Source organism: Scatophagus argus, chromosome 9, assembly GCF_020382885.2.
Source record: "Scatophagus argus isolate fScaArg1 chromosome 9, fScaArg1.pri, whole genome shotgun sequence".
Classification (NCBI taxonomy): Eukaryota; Metazoa; Chordata; class Actinopteri; family Scatophagidae; genus Scatophagus; species Scatophagus argus.
The window spans coordinates 19599610-19616805 of record NC_058501.1 but is presented as its reverse complement, the minus strand read 5'-3'; the positions used below and the strand labels follow the sequence as shown (position 1 = coordinate 19616805).

General features: G+C 42.0%; 1 protein-coding gene across 5 annotated transcripts in view; it reads left to right on the top strand.

Annotated features, from left to right (window-relative positions):
* The first annotated feature begins 6386 nt into the window (after window positions 1-6386).
* map7d1a (MAP7 domain containing 1a) overlaps window positions 6387-17196 on the top strand; it is a 37309-nt gene continuing 26499 nt past the window's right edge. For 3 of the 5 annotated variants that reach the window (XM_046399478.1, XM_046399477.1, XM_046399476.1), the window contains exon 1: window positions 6387-6835. In XM_046399478.1, coding sequence (XP_046255434.1) covers window positions 6805-6835 — 31 coding nt within the window. In that variant the 5' untranslated portion in view covers window positions 6387-6804. The remainder of the gene's footprint in view (window positions 6836-17196) is intronic. The other 2 variants (XM_046399480.1, XM_046399479.1) reach the window with 1 other exon arrangement.

Sequence of the window (17196 nt, the reverse complement as noted above, 5' to 3'; positions counted from 1 at the left end):
GCAGGTCAAATTTCACACTTATCCAGAAAAGAATCTTTTCATCTTCTTAATTGGCACAAAATTTGACACAGACAGGCATCATCTTCAGATGATGTGCTGATGTACCGTAATTACTTTGTAGTCTCAAAAAATACTGTGGTTGGTGGTTTTGTACAGGTATTTATGTCCCCCTCAGGTGTACTGTAATGACACTGTTAATCTCTTTAGTTTCCATCTAGCTCCATCATCAAGTCAACTCTTTAATTTGTTCAATACTTGAAAATACTTGCAAAACCAACAACCTTCACCAGCAGCTTCAGCTGTATTTTGTTAGCACGTTAGTGTGCTGCACCGTGATGGTGAACACTGTAAACGGCATCTAGCTGCTGTAGTACTTGTAGTGTGAACAAAGACTTGTTTTTCTTGTTTTGTTTTCTTTCTCTTTGGTCCCCTCTTTTTCCTAGCACACTGTGTAAATTCTTTTTTGAAAAGCCCTACACAAAACTGAAGCACCTCGCATGATGACTGAGCAGTGCTCCCACTGGAGCTCTCTTGACTGGCCAGTTTAACCTTACTGAAACTCAGGCTCTTGTAGTGGAGTTTTCCTTCATTACAAATAGAACCAGAGGTCAAGGGACGGCACTCCCACCCTCTCATTCACATTTTTTCCTGCCTTTGCTATTTTCCTCTCCCTCTCTCTCTCTTTCTCTCTCTCTCTCTCTCTCTCTCTCTCTCTCTCCTCATTGTGGGTTGTCATGGAAATGAAAGCAGAGGGAGGGGGGGACTTCTATTATTGAAGCAGTTGTGGGATTGGTAGTGGGCTGGGAGTTGGGTATGGTGAAATGGAGCGATTCATGCACTCACAAACAGAGTGCGGTGGAGCAGAAGGGAGGTGGTGGGGCTGAGGGTGAGGGTGAGGGTGACGAGGAAAAGGAGAATAGAGAGGGGCCCCTGGGGGGGTGAGTGGAGAGAGGAGCCAACTCCACGTGTTTTGGCCCCGCTTCTAACTGATAGCACGTTTTCGGCCATTACGTCATGGTCTGCCAGGCTCTCTGCTGTTTGAGACATACTGCTGTGGAATCACATGAGCCTCTGGTGATACCACCTGTTGTTGGAGAGGACGAGAAGAAACTGTTCAAGGAAGATCAGTGCAGCGGTGCTAATGAGCAGTGGTGATCTGTCTGTACTAATGAGCAGTGGTGGTCTACTGTCTGTACTGATGAGCAGTGGTGGTCTACTGTCTGTACTGTATGCCATATGGTGTTAGTGTAATGTTTCTGGTGTTAGCTCTTAAAACTTTGAAAAGTTACCCTGAGGATGTCATCACGGTTATCATGGCTCAATCCTGTCGCCTTGAAATTATGTTTACATAGAACTAATTTGCAGCAGCAAATATGTAAATCAGGGAAACGTAAATCTTGGAATATTTTCAGAGATAATGTTTGTTTCGCTGAATCAAACATTACATTTATACGCCTCACCAGATTTGCATTGGAGGTGGTTGAGGTGGGTATCCGGCTTGTACAGTACAGGACTCCAACACCACAAACCACCGTCTGACAACGTCACACTCTGAGTCTGTTTTGCAACTTGCCATCTACACTGATTTAACAACATTTACTCATCATGTTAGGAGAAAACATAATTGGTTCCTATTATGGGTCCCTTATAAATACATTTGCTGCTGCAAGCTAGTTCATATAACATCATTTCTTGGAGACATGGCTACATGGTAGCCATTAAAAAACGAAAGATCCGGTGTTGATGGAGCTTGAGCTATACAAATGATGGGTCAAGTACATCAAGTAGGTTGGATGTTAAACTTACAATAGTTCAAGACCTCCTGATGCGAGTCAAACTTCCAGCTCACAAAGACTCGCAGACTAAACTCAGATGATTCAGACTAAACAGCACTCTTTTCCCAGCACCCTAGAGAGAAACACAAAGAAACAGGGAATTCTCCCACACTCTATCTCTCTCTACCTCTCTGTCTATGCATACACACACATTTTTGCAGTGTTAAGTATTAAATCACACTAAGGGAAATAAAAGACAACATGGTCGTAAATTATTTAAATTTACAGCCCCCCCCACCCCCTTACAGGTGCAGGTGACCTTTGACTGTGCTGACTTTGAGAAGTGATGCAGTGAAACCTGTCAGCAAACTGAACCAGCAAGTATGCCAGTGGCCAGACCCTAGTGACATCCTGTGAATGTCATGTGCAAAACTGTCTTTGCTAGAATAGATTACAAAGGTGCAAACAAACATATTTTACCACTAAATACATCATAGTGAATTAGCCTCATACCCGCCCTTCCCTTATGCTACCCCACCCCTCCTGCTTCCATGCGACCTACCATTTGCTAAAGGCACAGATAGTGTATTCAGTAGTCTATAACATAGACTGGGTCTATGTTCTCTGGGGACATTCTGAACATTCCTGCTATTGTTGTTTTATTACCAGGCTGAGGGTTACCCTTGCCATTCACGGTGGCTGACCTCCAGACTGACTGGCGGTGCTGGTGGTGACCATCTTCCTCTTTCTCCTGATGGTGTGCAAATACTGCAAGAAAACTCGTCATTCCAATTTTTGTGCATTCTACGAGGAAGAATTCACAGTAGGAATTTTCTTCTGAGCTAACCTTTTGCTTTCTCACGTGGTGTGTTGGTCCGGTCGAGTTATGGCTGCAGTTATAGCTACAGTCTGCCTCGGTTAGCCTCAGTTGGTGTTTGTTAGATCAGTTAGCTCAGGTAGTTCTGCAGTCGCAGTGGCATAGACTTGTGCCCGACAACTTCCTTCAGGTCATTATAACTGGTCCAGTACTCTGATTCAAACTAATGCTATTCCCATCAGTCGCAATGATCATTTTTATTGTGAAAAGAAGCTCTGACTTTGCACTATTTCAGAAGCAATACACTTCTGTAATATTTAGAGGAAGCAGGACGTTACTAGTTAGTTAACATTATCTTCACACAGATAAATCCTTATCAGCAGCTCTCTTTTCTTCTGTGGTATCAGTTTCCTTATTGTCTGCAACTCCCTGTTCCTTTTCTTTTGAGCTTTTTTTCCCAATCTGCGTTTTTTTTTATCTCCTCCCTTGGTTCCCCTCGTTTTTCAGGGTGTGTATTTACTGATGCAATCACACCCTCTCAGTAGTGTTTACTCCCTTATTCCCAATGTTCTCTGTTAACTGTCTGTTGTTTTTTTTGCAAGGCATGAACTGCTCACGGTAATCAGTGGCAGTTTAATGAGATGTGTGTGTTAGGGGGTCTCTGTGTGTTATGTGAAGAGTGCAGCTGCAGCTCCAAAATCAATTCCTTTTTTCAGCCCTGTCATGGATTTTAAGGGAAGAGGGGGGGGGGCTCTTCACTTCCTGTGTTTGCAGTGAGGTCACACAAGTGGTACACAAATGGAGACGACACAGGTTCACAGGTTGCTTGCAGAACTTGGCATGAATTCAAAACAATAAACCAAGAGAGGGTTGTGAAAGCAGAAAGACAGCTAAAAGCACTGGAACGTATTTACGTGTACCTTCATTTATCACTTTTTCGGTCTGCAGAACTTTGAAAAGACACGCAACATTTGAGCACATCTAAAATGCAGCTAATGGAGACCAACTGAGCTATTTTCTCTTATCTGCATCCACCTTACTCTGAATGGCTCATTAGCGCAGCACGGTACAGTGATGTGTGATAAATGGACACGCCTCCGCCTCCTCCTGACTCTGAGGTATGCTTTTATCTTGAGCTCTTTAATTTTCCTATCAGACTGCTGGCTGAAGCACCTCTGTCTTGTGTTCAAGGTTTTATAGCGATGGTTTATTTGTAATAAGGTTCCTTTGTTGTTGGCATGATAGTATATTATTATTTGTCAGATCCACTTTCAGTATTGTTAAAGTCATTCCTTTTCCACATTACAGTTTAGAAGTCAAACTGTGACAAGTGCTCAGAAGTAAAATAAATCAACCAGTTTGCCATTTTTTAAAAAAAAATTAATGTTGATTTTAATCTAAGTCTACAAATGTGTGTCCTTTTATACAGGTCGGTGTATATTTTCCAACAAAAATCAACAAATAACGCCATTCCCAGTGTGTCCTGTTTCTGTAAAAATATATATCCCCAATATCAAAAGCTCACAAATATCAATATGATGACTGCTGTTGATACTTTTTTTCAGAAAACAGTTTTTTTGTGTGTGTGTGCGCACAGGTGTTTGTGTGCAAGTGTGTGCACGTGTTGGCTCAAGAGCTTGGTATAGAGATGAGAATGAAAGGATGAAAGGTCTGGAAGGTTTCAGTACGATGGCTAAAGAAGCAGCACAAAAGATCTAAAAACGTGCATCTGCAGGGCACTTGAAAAGCAGAGTTAATGTTTGTGACATCTGTGTTTTGGTCACTTTACTATGATGTATGGTAAATGCAAAATCTGTAACAGGAAGGAATAAAAAACTGTTTTTAAACTAAAAATAATAAACCATTTGAACATTTGTTTTATGTTTACATAATGTACCAGAACAACATGTACAAAAAAGATAATGAAGTTCAACAGAGCTTTATTGCAGTTTCCTCTCCTACAGGTTTTGGTGTGCTGTAGCCTAATCAATACTTATCTGACTCAAATAATAGAAATACATCTCTGCTTTCCACATTTTAACTCTCTCATCTTCAGCTTCATTATAGATAGATACTTTATTGATCCTTTTATGACAGTGACTGTTGAATTAACTGAGTTTGGTTTCTGTTTCCTGTAAAGCCTGAGTTTTGGCTGATATATGAAGCTGTTGATCTTTCATTAGCACTCAAAGATGTTTCCTGCTCTCCTTCAATCTTTCCTTGACTTGAAAGGAGTGGAAACTTAACTCTTAATTGCTCCTTTTCTCGGTAAATGAAATACCTTACTTATCTGTGATTCAATTACTGATAGTACTTGAATCAAGAGACTTCAAGGGGAGTGTGGTCTTTGATTAAACCATGTTTTGAGGATGGCGTAAAGTCATCAAGGACAGTTAAGAAGAATGACATAATTGTCAATAGACTTTGAGACATGCAGACATTTAGCAGTCACTCTTTCAGCTTTAATTCTGTAAAACCTATCAACGACACACTCTCCAGCCCACCCAACCCCCATCTCCTTGAAAAACCCCCCACTTTCCAGTTGCAGTGACAGGTGGCTCTTGGGGGTTTGGGTGAACACGACTCAACAGCTGCACAAAAGAGCCCCACTGGGGTCCTTTTGACAGGGTGTCCCCTCTCAAGCGTGCCGATCAGCCCCTGGCCCAGCCCCCACCTTGGCAGATGCTCTAAGAGATCCACAGGTGGTAGATGGGAAGACACTCTGCAGAGCTTAAAATTGTTATGTGACAACCATACTTTTTAAGTTGAATGTTCTGAACTGGGTTGTGTTGTCTCTAAATATATGACAGCAGTTCTGTCTTAGGTGGAGTAACTTGTTTAACACATCAAACATCCATCATCCAAAACAAAAACCAGGCTGACAAGAAAATCTAGTGTTCTCCTTTCACTGAAATTTCATGCATGTACCATCTATTAACTCCAACAAACTATTAACAATGCATATGGCTGAATGTCATTTGGAGACACTGAGAAAGACTTCCTGTCTTAATATGAATGCATGTTGACATACACCTTTAAAATGCAAGCGTGTATGTAGTAGATCACTCTTGCAGGAGGAAAATATTGTGTTTTATTGGAAGGAAAATCATCATTAAAGTGCCTCCATATATTTCATGGTAATGTTTACTGGTTTCTATGTTTATGTGAAGGGATAGGAAGATGTAGTCCACCCACTGAATATAACAAGCTCACCAGGGTTTTTGACCATCGATTTTTGAAAAGACATTCCAGCCAAGTACAGTTCAAGTTTTTCATCTTTTATAGTTTCCTTATAATCTCCTTGCTACGTTTGAGTATTTTGTTGACTGCAGTGTGCGGTTAGGGCAATCCCATTGAGTGATATTGATAAACTTAATCTTTATTTATGCCGCATTTTAATCAGATGTCTGAGAGGACTTCAAGCAACTAGCCAAAACCAAAAACATGGCAGAAATTATAGCAAACATGCTGGTCAAAGGGAGAAGGTTTATATTGAATGTGAACTGTGACCTGGCAGTGTGAGCATTGTAGTTTCGAAGGTGGAAGAACCAATAAGAACGAAGGGGGGACAGTCATTTTCTTCAAATAAAGAAATATGCTTTTAACAGGAAAGTTTGCTTCAAGATTATAACATAAGTATATCACCACCTGGCGCTCACTGTATTTGTTTTCCATAACGTTAAATCTAGCTAGTATTTCACAAACAATACTATAGGTAGCAACCGTAGTCCACCCCCTTCTCTCCTCTCGCTGATGGTACAGTCCGAGCCGGAGGCCAGTGAGGGACCATCGGCACTAGCACAGCATCAGCTGTAGTGTGTCGGAGAGTCAGAAACTTCCCTCACTCCGACTCGCCCGCTTCCTCTCTCCCAAATTCCCTCAGACACGGTTTTACTTATCTTCCCCCAGGAGCAGCTATACTCACCGGCGCCCCTTTCAACAGGCTGGTACGGCGTGGGTTTTTTTTGTCCTTATTTATTTTTTAAGCCCTGTCTCTGGTCTATCTGGAGGCTCTCAGGAGGGGTTCCTTGCCCGGTTCGTTCAGGACATCGGACGCAACAACTTCAGTGACGCGACCAAGCCCCCCCACCCCATCCCCCACCACCTCCTCCTCCTCCTCCGATTCTGCCTGAGGAATGAGAGGACTGCCGGAAAGGAAGAGCCAAAACTCGCATGTTTGAATGAACAAAAGAACAGAAAGCGGGGACTGAAATGGAGGAAAATACTCTGCTAGGAGCAACATGTAAGTCCTTACTGACGGTACTTCGGTCTACCTCGGCGCTGAATCTCTCGTTTAGAAAAAAGCCTGCACGAGTGCTTTGTCATTCATGTGCTTTGTCACGTTGTAAAAATGAGTTGAAACATTCTCTCGCTGGAGTTAACTTTTTGTATGCCTGGTTTACGCAGGGGGTTGTGAGACGGTGTTGCAGTTAAGCAATAGAAAGCGTGATTTCGGGAATACCTTTGTCTGTTGAGTTATGAATAATCCACCAGGAGCTGCGGACACAGAGGAGTCCACAGATCATAAAGCCGACGCCACCGTGTTGTTGTCCACACGCTTAACACCTAAACCTCAAGACAGATTTTAATCCGAGTGACAATAAAAGATTATGTGCCAGTTTGCAGATCTTTTGATACTGAAAACAAAACGCCGGTGTGATCTTCAGCTGACAGTTGGATCTTGGTTGGATCCCAATTCACTGTATGTTGCAGTTTCTTTCGCCAACAGCTCAGCCCACGGGGTTATAATAACACAATTTGCGCTAGATGAGGTAATCTGACTTGTACCACCCCATCCCCCTCCGTATGTTATGTTTAGCTCACTACTAACATGATGCAGTCAGAGGCGGTCTGGCATCCTTTCCCATCTCCTCTTTGCTGCTGCTCTGCCAGAGGATGTTTTTCCACACATACTGGATAGTTGTTGTGTGCACAGGTGCAGTCTTTTTCTGCTGGTGCAGAGATGCACCAACAAACTGAAATCAAGAAAATATTGATGGGGACAAAGTGCAGGTGAAGAACCCAGATCGCTTACTGCGTTATATGTGCAATTACAAAATATGTGATCTGTGGTCATGCAGTTCAAGGCCAGTGTCACGTCTGCTCGGTCAGTTGTGAGACATGTTTCAGTGTTTCTTGTGTTGGAATCCTGCCAGTGTGAAGTTGGTCTTGCAAGACACGCAGTCTAACGTTTGAATCTCCGTGTCAAACTGTTGTGCACTGATGTGTTTTATATCTATATTTCTGGAGACAGAAACACAATGTGACCTTGTCCTTTTGACAACAGAAAACTTCCTTCCTGCTCACGGGGGGGGGGGGGGGCTTCACGAAGGGAGGTCAGGCCACTTGTTTTGGCCCTGCATCAAGCAGGAGGAGAGACTGCTGAAATCTGCTCCACCCTGATCGTGGGAATCTTGACCAGTGGACTGTAAAGTGTTTAAATTGCCAGACATGTCCTCAGTAACTTGTATGACCATTAAAATTAGAAGGGGCTGTGAGCATATGTGTTGTGACTCAAAGCAGAAGCACTGACATCAGCCAGACTTCCTGCGCTCACTGAGAGTGATATCAGTTGTTTTTCCAGCTGTCTCTAGTATGTGATCAGTGGTCAAAAGGTCCTCAGATCCCCGGAACTCTCTTTGTAACAAGTGTATCTAGCTTGACTTTTCTCTGTGATCATATGGTTTTAACATCTGATGAAGGATGAAGTTCTGGACATCACTTAATGTCATAATGTTCTAATGTTCAGGACCTTACCTTTATAATTCTGGGACACGACCCTCTCTTGTGATGGAGGAGGGAGAGTACACCCGTCACTACAAATCTCACATTAAAGAGATTGGATTTCCCATATTAGAATGTTTAAGAATGTGTGTCGTCCACATAAAAAAAATCCTTGGGCGAGATGCAAGATATTTAAACAACATATGGGAACAGTAGGACAATTGGAAAAGTCTCCTTCTTTTGCTGAAATGCAGCCAGTAAAGCAAACGTGCTTGATCTGTCCCACTTGAAAACTGGCACCAGAGCCGTTGAAAGCCTGGCCCAGCATTGTGAAAATCTGCTGTCAGGACTTTTGGTGAATTTCTTCTAATCCCCCTTTTTCTTTATGCAGGCTTTCTTCTCCCCCCCAGCACACACACGCACACACACACACACACACACTCTGCCACTCTTTGACAGTCAGCTACGTTTGGTCATCCTCTTCAGTCTCCATACCTGAACAGCTAAGCTGTGGCCAGCTAAGATGGATGGAAACTTTTATTTTCCTGTTCAAGATTTGCCTTTTATGGCATATTCACAGGCATTTCATATGAATGTGACGGCTCATATCTCTAAAATTATCAGCTAGGTTACGCGGTGCATGAGATAATAAGGCAATGCTTTAAATTGTTAATGACCCATTATGCAAACTTTGTTTCACGCCAAAAAAAGGAAAAGCTGCTGCAGCACAGCTGTATCGAGGATAATGAGCCTCAGCAGACTTGACAAAGAGACAGGTCACAGTGATGTCCTTGTCTGTCGTGTAATGTGGAAGAATCCACCAGCTTTGGCTGTCAAGCCTGTACTGTAGTGAACAGGATCAGCCAGCTACACATCTTCAGCTGCAGGAGTTGTTATGTAATCAGGGGAATACGTGTGATCGAATCCCATTTTTGGTGCGACTGCTGCTCTCGTGTCTCTTTGCAAATTAGCGCTGGGCGGGATCCCGTGGGCCCTCCTAGATTCACTGCCTAATAATAGAGCCAGATAACAACAGGAGCCCACTTTTTTTTTTGTGCAGGATTACTATTCGTGCGATCAATGCAACAGTGAAGTTTTGCATCGTAATGAAATGCTCTCACATTCTCAGCAGAAGACATGCTTGACTCTGACAGGTTAGCTACATGTAACACCACTGTTGTGTAGAAGTTTCTAAATTTGTGACCATGAGCACGGTCACTTAATTCCATGTATTTTTGGGAGCGCAATAGATGTTGCATGCGGTTGTGACGCTGCATTGTAGTGAATCTTACTCTAGCAGTCTTGGTTATTTCAGTAGTCTTTTGAAATGTGTTGTCCTGTGGGCTGGAAAAGCTTCGAGCAGTTCATGTGGGGAAATAAATATTCAGAACATTTAGCCACAGAGTGAGAAAGTAATTTCACATTACATTTATTTCAGTGTTCCAGCTGTTTTTTTTTCTCATTCATATCACTGGGTGGTATACACAAAGACCTGTGTCAGCGCCATCCTGCATAATCCATGTAATTTGGTATATGTGGCTGCAATCACAGAATACTTTCTCAATCAAATGGCAAGTATGGCTAAAGGATTAAAGTGCAAACTGTACTGTACTGTGTAAAGTATTTTTTCTTTTGGTGTGTAGATTAATTGATTATTCCTCTAAAGCTACTCCAGGCATTGTTGTGGCTGTAAGACAATGGGAGCTTCCCAGTACTCACTTGTTCCCATATGTTCAAAGCCCACATTTAGCACTTTTCCAGTCGGGCCTCAGCCCTTTGTCCCTGTGAAGTTTAGAGAGAGAGAAGAAGAGAAACATCTGAGTCCCAAATAAACGACTGATGCCATGCCAGCGCTGTGGCGTGGAGGTCTGCTTTAGTGCAGTGCAATTTTTAGACAGTGACATATTTTCAGTCATTCTGGCTCCTCCGTACTGTGGCACGTTGGATTTAAAATGGAACGCTGACTGGGTTCAGAGCTGAGTTTAAGGGTGTTTGAGGGTGTTCACACCATATTGGGGTCAGTACTGGAATCATATTCCTTTTTTTAGACATTCAGCTAGGGATGTAAACACCTTCATTTTCAAGCTGAAATTGAAAAAGTTGAGTAAAGCACTTAACAGGTGTGTATCCTCAAATCTCCTGCTAATGCCAGATAGTCCACTAAAGATTTGAAAACTGTGGGGACTAAAGCTGTGAGGTGAAGACAGACAGAGACCAGAGGAAGGTGAGACTCTCTCTCCCACACAGAGGAAGCATCACTTCAGTGCTGGCCCACTCTGTGGCACCCATATGGTGTAAATCACACACTGCCCAGATACCTCTCATGAGGGAATACTGGTAGATCTCTAACCCAGCACTCTACCAGGAAAATAATGTAGAAAGCCTTCTCATTAACCAGCACTCAGAGTGTTTCAACTGTCAGCCCCTGCAGGGTTCGACCAGGAAATGTCTGCTGAAAGCGTTCAATGTGTGCATGCAGGCAGTTTGTCAAAATGAATGACTTGTGTGCGTGGACCTCACTTAAAAATTTATCAGGAGACAACTGAGTTTTTATTCTGAAAACAGAAAATAATGTCTCATTAGAGTTGAACATCAACAACTTATAACCAGTTTAAAACTACAAGGAAGCTTATAAATAACCAATTATGGTCTGACACTCAAATGCTGATATGACAGTTGATCCGAGCTCATGTTTTATGACTTGTGCATAATGCATTGTGATGATGACAAAAGTAATTCACCCACTTTCTTTAACCCTTTAACGTGTTGTTAGTCACACTTAAAATGGCTGGGATTAGAGGATTAGCCTCTAAGATGGGCCAGAGATACTTCTAACTCTAACGCATTTTGCCCCAAGAACACACATCTGGCTTTTAGAGAATGTGTTTGAAGAAAGGCTTTACAATGTGTAACCTGTCCTCACCTCTTCAGCTCCTTTGGTGTTTTCCTTATAACAAGACCCTTTGATATAGAATACAGTTGATCTTGCAAAGTTGTGACTTGTCCAGGACCACCTGAGATCGCTTTGAGCTGAAGAGATGGTCCGAGTGCTCAGACTCACTTGGTGAGCAGCTGTCTTTTGTGGTATACAGGAAGAATTATTTGGTGCAAAACAACTTAGTGAATCAAACTGCATGATGATGATTCTTTGTTTTTTTTGTGCAGAATTAAGGTGAGCTTTGGAGGTGCTGGTTGATGGATTTGACCTAATTCCAGTCTTAATGCCATGCTAAACAAACTAGCTTTTCATCTAATTCTCAGCAAGTAAGCAAATAAGCATTTCTCAAAATGACAGACTGTTTCTGTAATAATGAAAACAAATGGGTAAATTGCTTCTGTCAGGCTCAGACAGTTTATAATCAATAAATCGACTGCCCTCGAGCAGTAGTAGATAGATAGATTCTTTATTGATTCCCGGTTTGTTCAAATTACTGCACCGAGGAAAGAAAGATCATGTTTATTTAACACACTTGATGCACCAAAGCAATTGTATGTGCTCTACAGAATCTAGGCTTAAGTTTGCTCCTGCACAGCTGCAGCAGCTGGGTCATAAGAAAGTGACTGAGTGCCAAAGAAACATGCCGATCTCAGTGCTAACCCCTTCAGTTTAAAAGCAAGAGAAGCTCATGAAACATACGCGTGCTGTTTGGCAGGTTTCTGCTTTGCCTTAATTCCTTTCTGTTTTTTCGTCTTGATTGTGGCATACAGCAAGAGGGCTGATGCTGCAGTGTTGTTACCTACATTTATTATCACTCAGCTGTACTGCTCTTCTCCCTGGAGCAGTAGAGGAAGGACAAGCAGAGGGAAGTCTTGATTTGGACTGTGTTGCTTGTTCCTTCCAACTCCACCAAGTCTGAAAATATCCCAGACGAGCTGTTCTGTGCTGTCTGGTCATCTGAAAGGCCCAGTCACCAGACGCATCTGCTAATATTAGACCTGTCCATGTTCAGCTAAAGGGCATGGCTCTCATGCTTTTAACGCATTTTGCTCTCCTTGCAATTCCTAGGCAGGTGTACCATATGTCATCTGGTGCTTTTGTTTGAGTCATTTCCCCCATTATTTTAGCTCTTGTGCTTGCTTTTCAGATAAGATCGATAATATCACTGCAGTTTCATGCTTTTGTTGATGGATTTTAACCTCATCAATGAGGGGAGTGGGAGTGAACTTTTGGTCTCGCTGTAGTTACCTGTGATTATGAAACCCATGATTGGACCCTGTTGCCAGCAGAAAAGTTTTGTGTTTTTGAGTGGGGAGACAAAAATCCAGCTAATGATAACTCTTGGGTGTAATTGTATGTTGAACAGGCACAAAATTACTGCTCGGGAATAATTTTTGCTTTAGGTAATGCTTATGAAAATAACCATATTGAGGAAAAAAAAAAAGACAAACAACATCTCTGTGAGCTACCTCAGCCCAGGACACACACAGTCGCTGCTCTTTCAAAATGTCAAGAAGGCCGATGTAAAATGTCACTGGTTCGATCCCAATGATACTTAAAGAGCAGAGAGGGGCCTCTTCAAAATCTCCACTCCATTTGGGCTGTGTCATTGTACATGAAGTTTAATAATGTGTAAAAAGAGAAATTAGACCGACACACAGATGGAAAATTCATTGAGGAGAGAAATCACCACTGAGTTTGCAGTGGCATTAATGCAGACATGCAGAGAAAGATTTAACAAAGATTTAAGATTAATGTCATTGTAAGTGCCCCATGGACAAGTAGTGGCCCAAGTGAGCACCTTTAATAGACCTCCCCTCCAACAAGTGTCAGGTTGGAAATGACAACTTGCAGAAAACTGCTGGTTGCATGGAAAACGGTGGCACATTGTGAGTGAGAATTAGATTCTGTCATCACTGTCAGAGCTGTTTGCTAAAGCTAGTGATTCTGGTGGACAACTCTTTAATGTAGAAGTGAGATGGAAAAACTGCGGCAGAGAAAAATGGCGTATGGTTGAGAAGAAAAGGAGGATGAATGGACTGACTCTTATTTCATTGGCAGATAAAATGATCCAAACCGATGATTGCAAACCGATGAATTTAGGACTCAAAGTTCATGGGTTTTCCTGTGCTGCCCTCAGTCATATGCTGTTCCCTGAATTGTCACTCAGTCATCAACGCATTGAGAACCCTTTGTTTTAGTCAACTGGATTTTGGCATATTTTGAGAGTCAACTAAATTGCGAAGGATTAAACTCAAAATGAGTTGAGTACAAATGGTTTAAATCCTGTTCCTACTACAGATGGTCCTCAAATGTGACAGGGGACCAGAAAACCCTGTCATTGTGACCATTGAAAATTATATCACACTGTCACTTCTCAACCACCACCTCCCCCCACCCCCAAGAAGTGATGTGGAGCAGGTTGCCAGGAGCAACTGGCTGGCATGCCGATATACTGCTTTCAGTTATAAATGGCAGCTTGTGCAGCCCAGAAATCCCTCGTCGCTGTCTGATGTTATTGAAAAAGGCTCAGGTTTTGGCGGTTGTTGACACTCTCTCCCATCACTGGTGAGACTGTCTGGGTTACTTATCCATTTACGTTGTGGCATGTTGGTGGTAGCAGCAGATGCAGGGTCCCCAGGGAGCTGCCGCTGGTTCAGATAAGCGGGGCCTTTCATCAGCTTGGCTTTGGCACATACGCCAGTGCAGGAGAGAGCAGGAGTTGCAGCTAAATACCAGGCATTGTCCTCAGCCTGGGCCAGGTGATGCTGCTGCAGTCACTGACAGAGGCATCAGTATTCACGGATCCATTGACATGCCATGAGGGAATGCTGTTTTGTCTTCAACCCTCTTGATTGGTATGCGGAGCAACTTTTGTCTTTATTAGGCAGACATCAGCTGTAGTCTGATGAGTTGACTCATCTGTCTGCATTAGAAATGTTTGACCTCTTTTCTCTCTTCTGTGTCAGTTTAGCACTGAAACGACTGGTTTATTAATCAGGCAGTCATAAAGAAGGTCATGAGAGGTAGAAGTCAGAAAGAAAAATGAATCGGAAACTGTTTCGATTTCCAAGCAAAAATGCCAAACTCTCAGCACATTTCAGTATTTTCTGTCATTTTATGTACTAAATAATTTGTGATGAACCAAGTAAATAAGTTGGATAGTTAGTTGTTTTTTCGTGATTGTAATTGACTGAAAATCAATCAAGAATTTAAAGGCAAAAATAACACTAAATTCTTTGGCTCTTTATTTATTTATTTATTTATGCAATTTTGTTAAAATAATTTTAAATATAATTAATAGAACAACCAATAACCATAAATGTCATGAGTCGCAGCCCTAGTTAAAAATAACCAAGTAATCCTGGTGGTATTCAGGTGCAGTTTGTGTGCAGAATTTAATGACGTTTGCCTCAGTTCCCATTTAAAATTGTATTCCTCTGTTGTAAGCACATCTAATGAAAACTTTGGTCTGTAAGCACACACTCACAGGGCCTGGTTTGGCATGGAGTCAGTGCTTGTTGTTTACACTGCGCTTCCTGTGTGTCTGGGCCCCCTTGCCCCCTTACATCACCCTATTCGGTGCAGGAGGGACAAAACAGGGTGAAGGGGCGACGGGTTAGCGGGGTAAGCGATGAGGTAGTTCATTAGTCCACATGCCCATCCCAAATGAGATGCAGATCCATTCTCTGTGTGTTTCCCCAGTTCCTCTTTTCTTTTCTTTTCTTTTTTTTGAGTTGCCGCCCTTTTCCCTTTCCAGTCTTTTGATTTCGCACTCTGGGACTCAGTACTATTTCCTTGTCTCTTGTTTGCCTCGTTTCCATTTTTCAATAGAATTTGCTGCATTTGCACACTATTCACCAGGTATTTTGTGTAAATTCAGACATATTTAGATTTTGCAGCTAATCTGTGTCATTGTATTTTCAACATTCAGTTATTCCTGTTGGTGGTCTGACAGTGAGGCTACCCTTTTTCATCTGTTTGGCTGTGAGAGAGTAGGTGGCTTCATAAATATTCCATGTCTTGCCCTATATTTTTACTCAGTATCTCACCGAGTCATTGACATTGCTCTGGATGTTGCAGTAGTTGCAAGTTGTATTGATTATGACTTCTTTGTATTTGTTCCACACTGGGAATGCCTGCTTGTTTTTGTGTCTGGCAGTTTCACGTTGACATTGCTTTTTACAGCTCCTCTCCACCGAAAGTATCCCTCCCTGATTTGTTAATGAGCAAACACTGTCATGAGAATGTGCTGTCATAGTTTGCTGATTCTGTCATACAGTGAGTCATGTGTTTTGGCGTGATGTTGGCGACACAGGCTTTTCTTACCCTGATCCGTGGGTCCCCTGTGAGGTTATGAACAAGTAGAAAAATAGCTGAACCCTGTGCTTAGTGCAGTTGCATGTCAGGTTCTGTAGCCTGTAGGCCTGTAGCTGTGTGGTGATAACAGAGCTTCCTTGAATTTCAAGGGTGGAAGGATCTGTCCTTTCTTGCCTTGTGTGTGTGTTTTTTTATTATTATGACATTGTTATTGCTTCTACATAAATATTCATATTCTGTTGTTATTAAAATAATTAAACTGAAAGGGCTCTTGTGCCCTGCAGATTTGGAAGTGACTATCAGACTCTTAAGCAGCACTGGGGCAACACCATATGTAGAAACAGGCTTTACAGTGTGCATATTTATTACCTGCTCTCAGACAATAATATGCTGCAGAATTGGATTTCTGCTAAATCATATTTTGTGTGGTAGAGTTACCATTTGTCCCAGTTTTAACCTGGATCTTTATTCACAATGTCATCAGGCAAACTATAAAGTGCCGAATTCCTTTGTCATTGCGCTCTGGGAGTGAATGTACAATGAGCTTTGCACACATTGTGCTACATTTCTCCAAACCAGGATCTGAAGCACATATTCTGTCCAACCTAGCATGCTTCTTACTGGGAAAAGGCACTGAGTCTATGCTAATTACCTGCTGATTCCCAACCTGCCTTTCTGCTCCCACACTGGGCTTGTGTATGCATGCATCCTCCCACTTCTGCAGGGGTTCCTTTACTATTTTTGATGACTTTTACAGATATCTTATTCCTTTGTATCACTTTTGCATATAAATGGCTTCAGTGCCTCAGGCTTTGCTTGACATCCACAGCTTGGGAGGCCCCATAGGTAGACATGATTGGGCTAACTGAGTTGAGGTGCGAGGTGACGGTGTGATGTTCAATGAGTGATCACGCACAGCATGCCACAAATTCTCTGACCCACTCTGCAGGACCCCATTGCTGTTGAATACCTGTTTAATACTCAGTAGGAGGGTAAAATAAAGCAACTGTGTCGTGCTTTTAGATAGCAACATTGTGCAAGAACTAGACGCCCTTACATTTAATCTGCTCACCCAAATTGCATACTACAAGAGCAGAGTGATGTAACAATAATAACACAAATAGTATGCTAATTATAGGCGCAGGAATACTTGAAAAGATGTTGTCTATCATGTCTTCTGTTGAGCATCTGAATTTTAAGTATTTCTGTAGAAATACTGTAGAATATTTTATATTTTGACTCAATGAGTTGTAGCTAAAGCAAATAGTTTAATACTCAATAATTTGTTTTAATATGGCTGTGTAGCTATGTTTTTTGTTTAATTTGACGGTATTTCGTTGGGATTGTAAACATAGAACCCCACAACTATCATCAGAATCTGATTTACACACAAATAAAATCCAAACACAAATAAAAAACACTGCATTTTTGATAGTAAGATTCTTATTAAAACCGAGCTTTTCAGAACTGTTGATGCACACCAAAGCTTTCAACATGATATTGTCAAGCTTGTGAAAGCTGGCCAAATGTTTGTCGTGCATATTTTTCTACCTTGCTATCCAGTCATAGGCGCCACTTAAGTGTATTTCCGTGTTCGATTTTGATGGAGACTTGAGCATCGC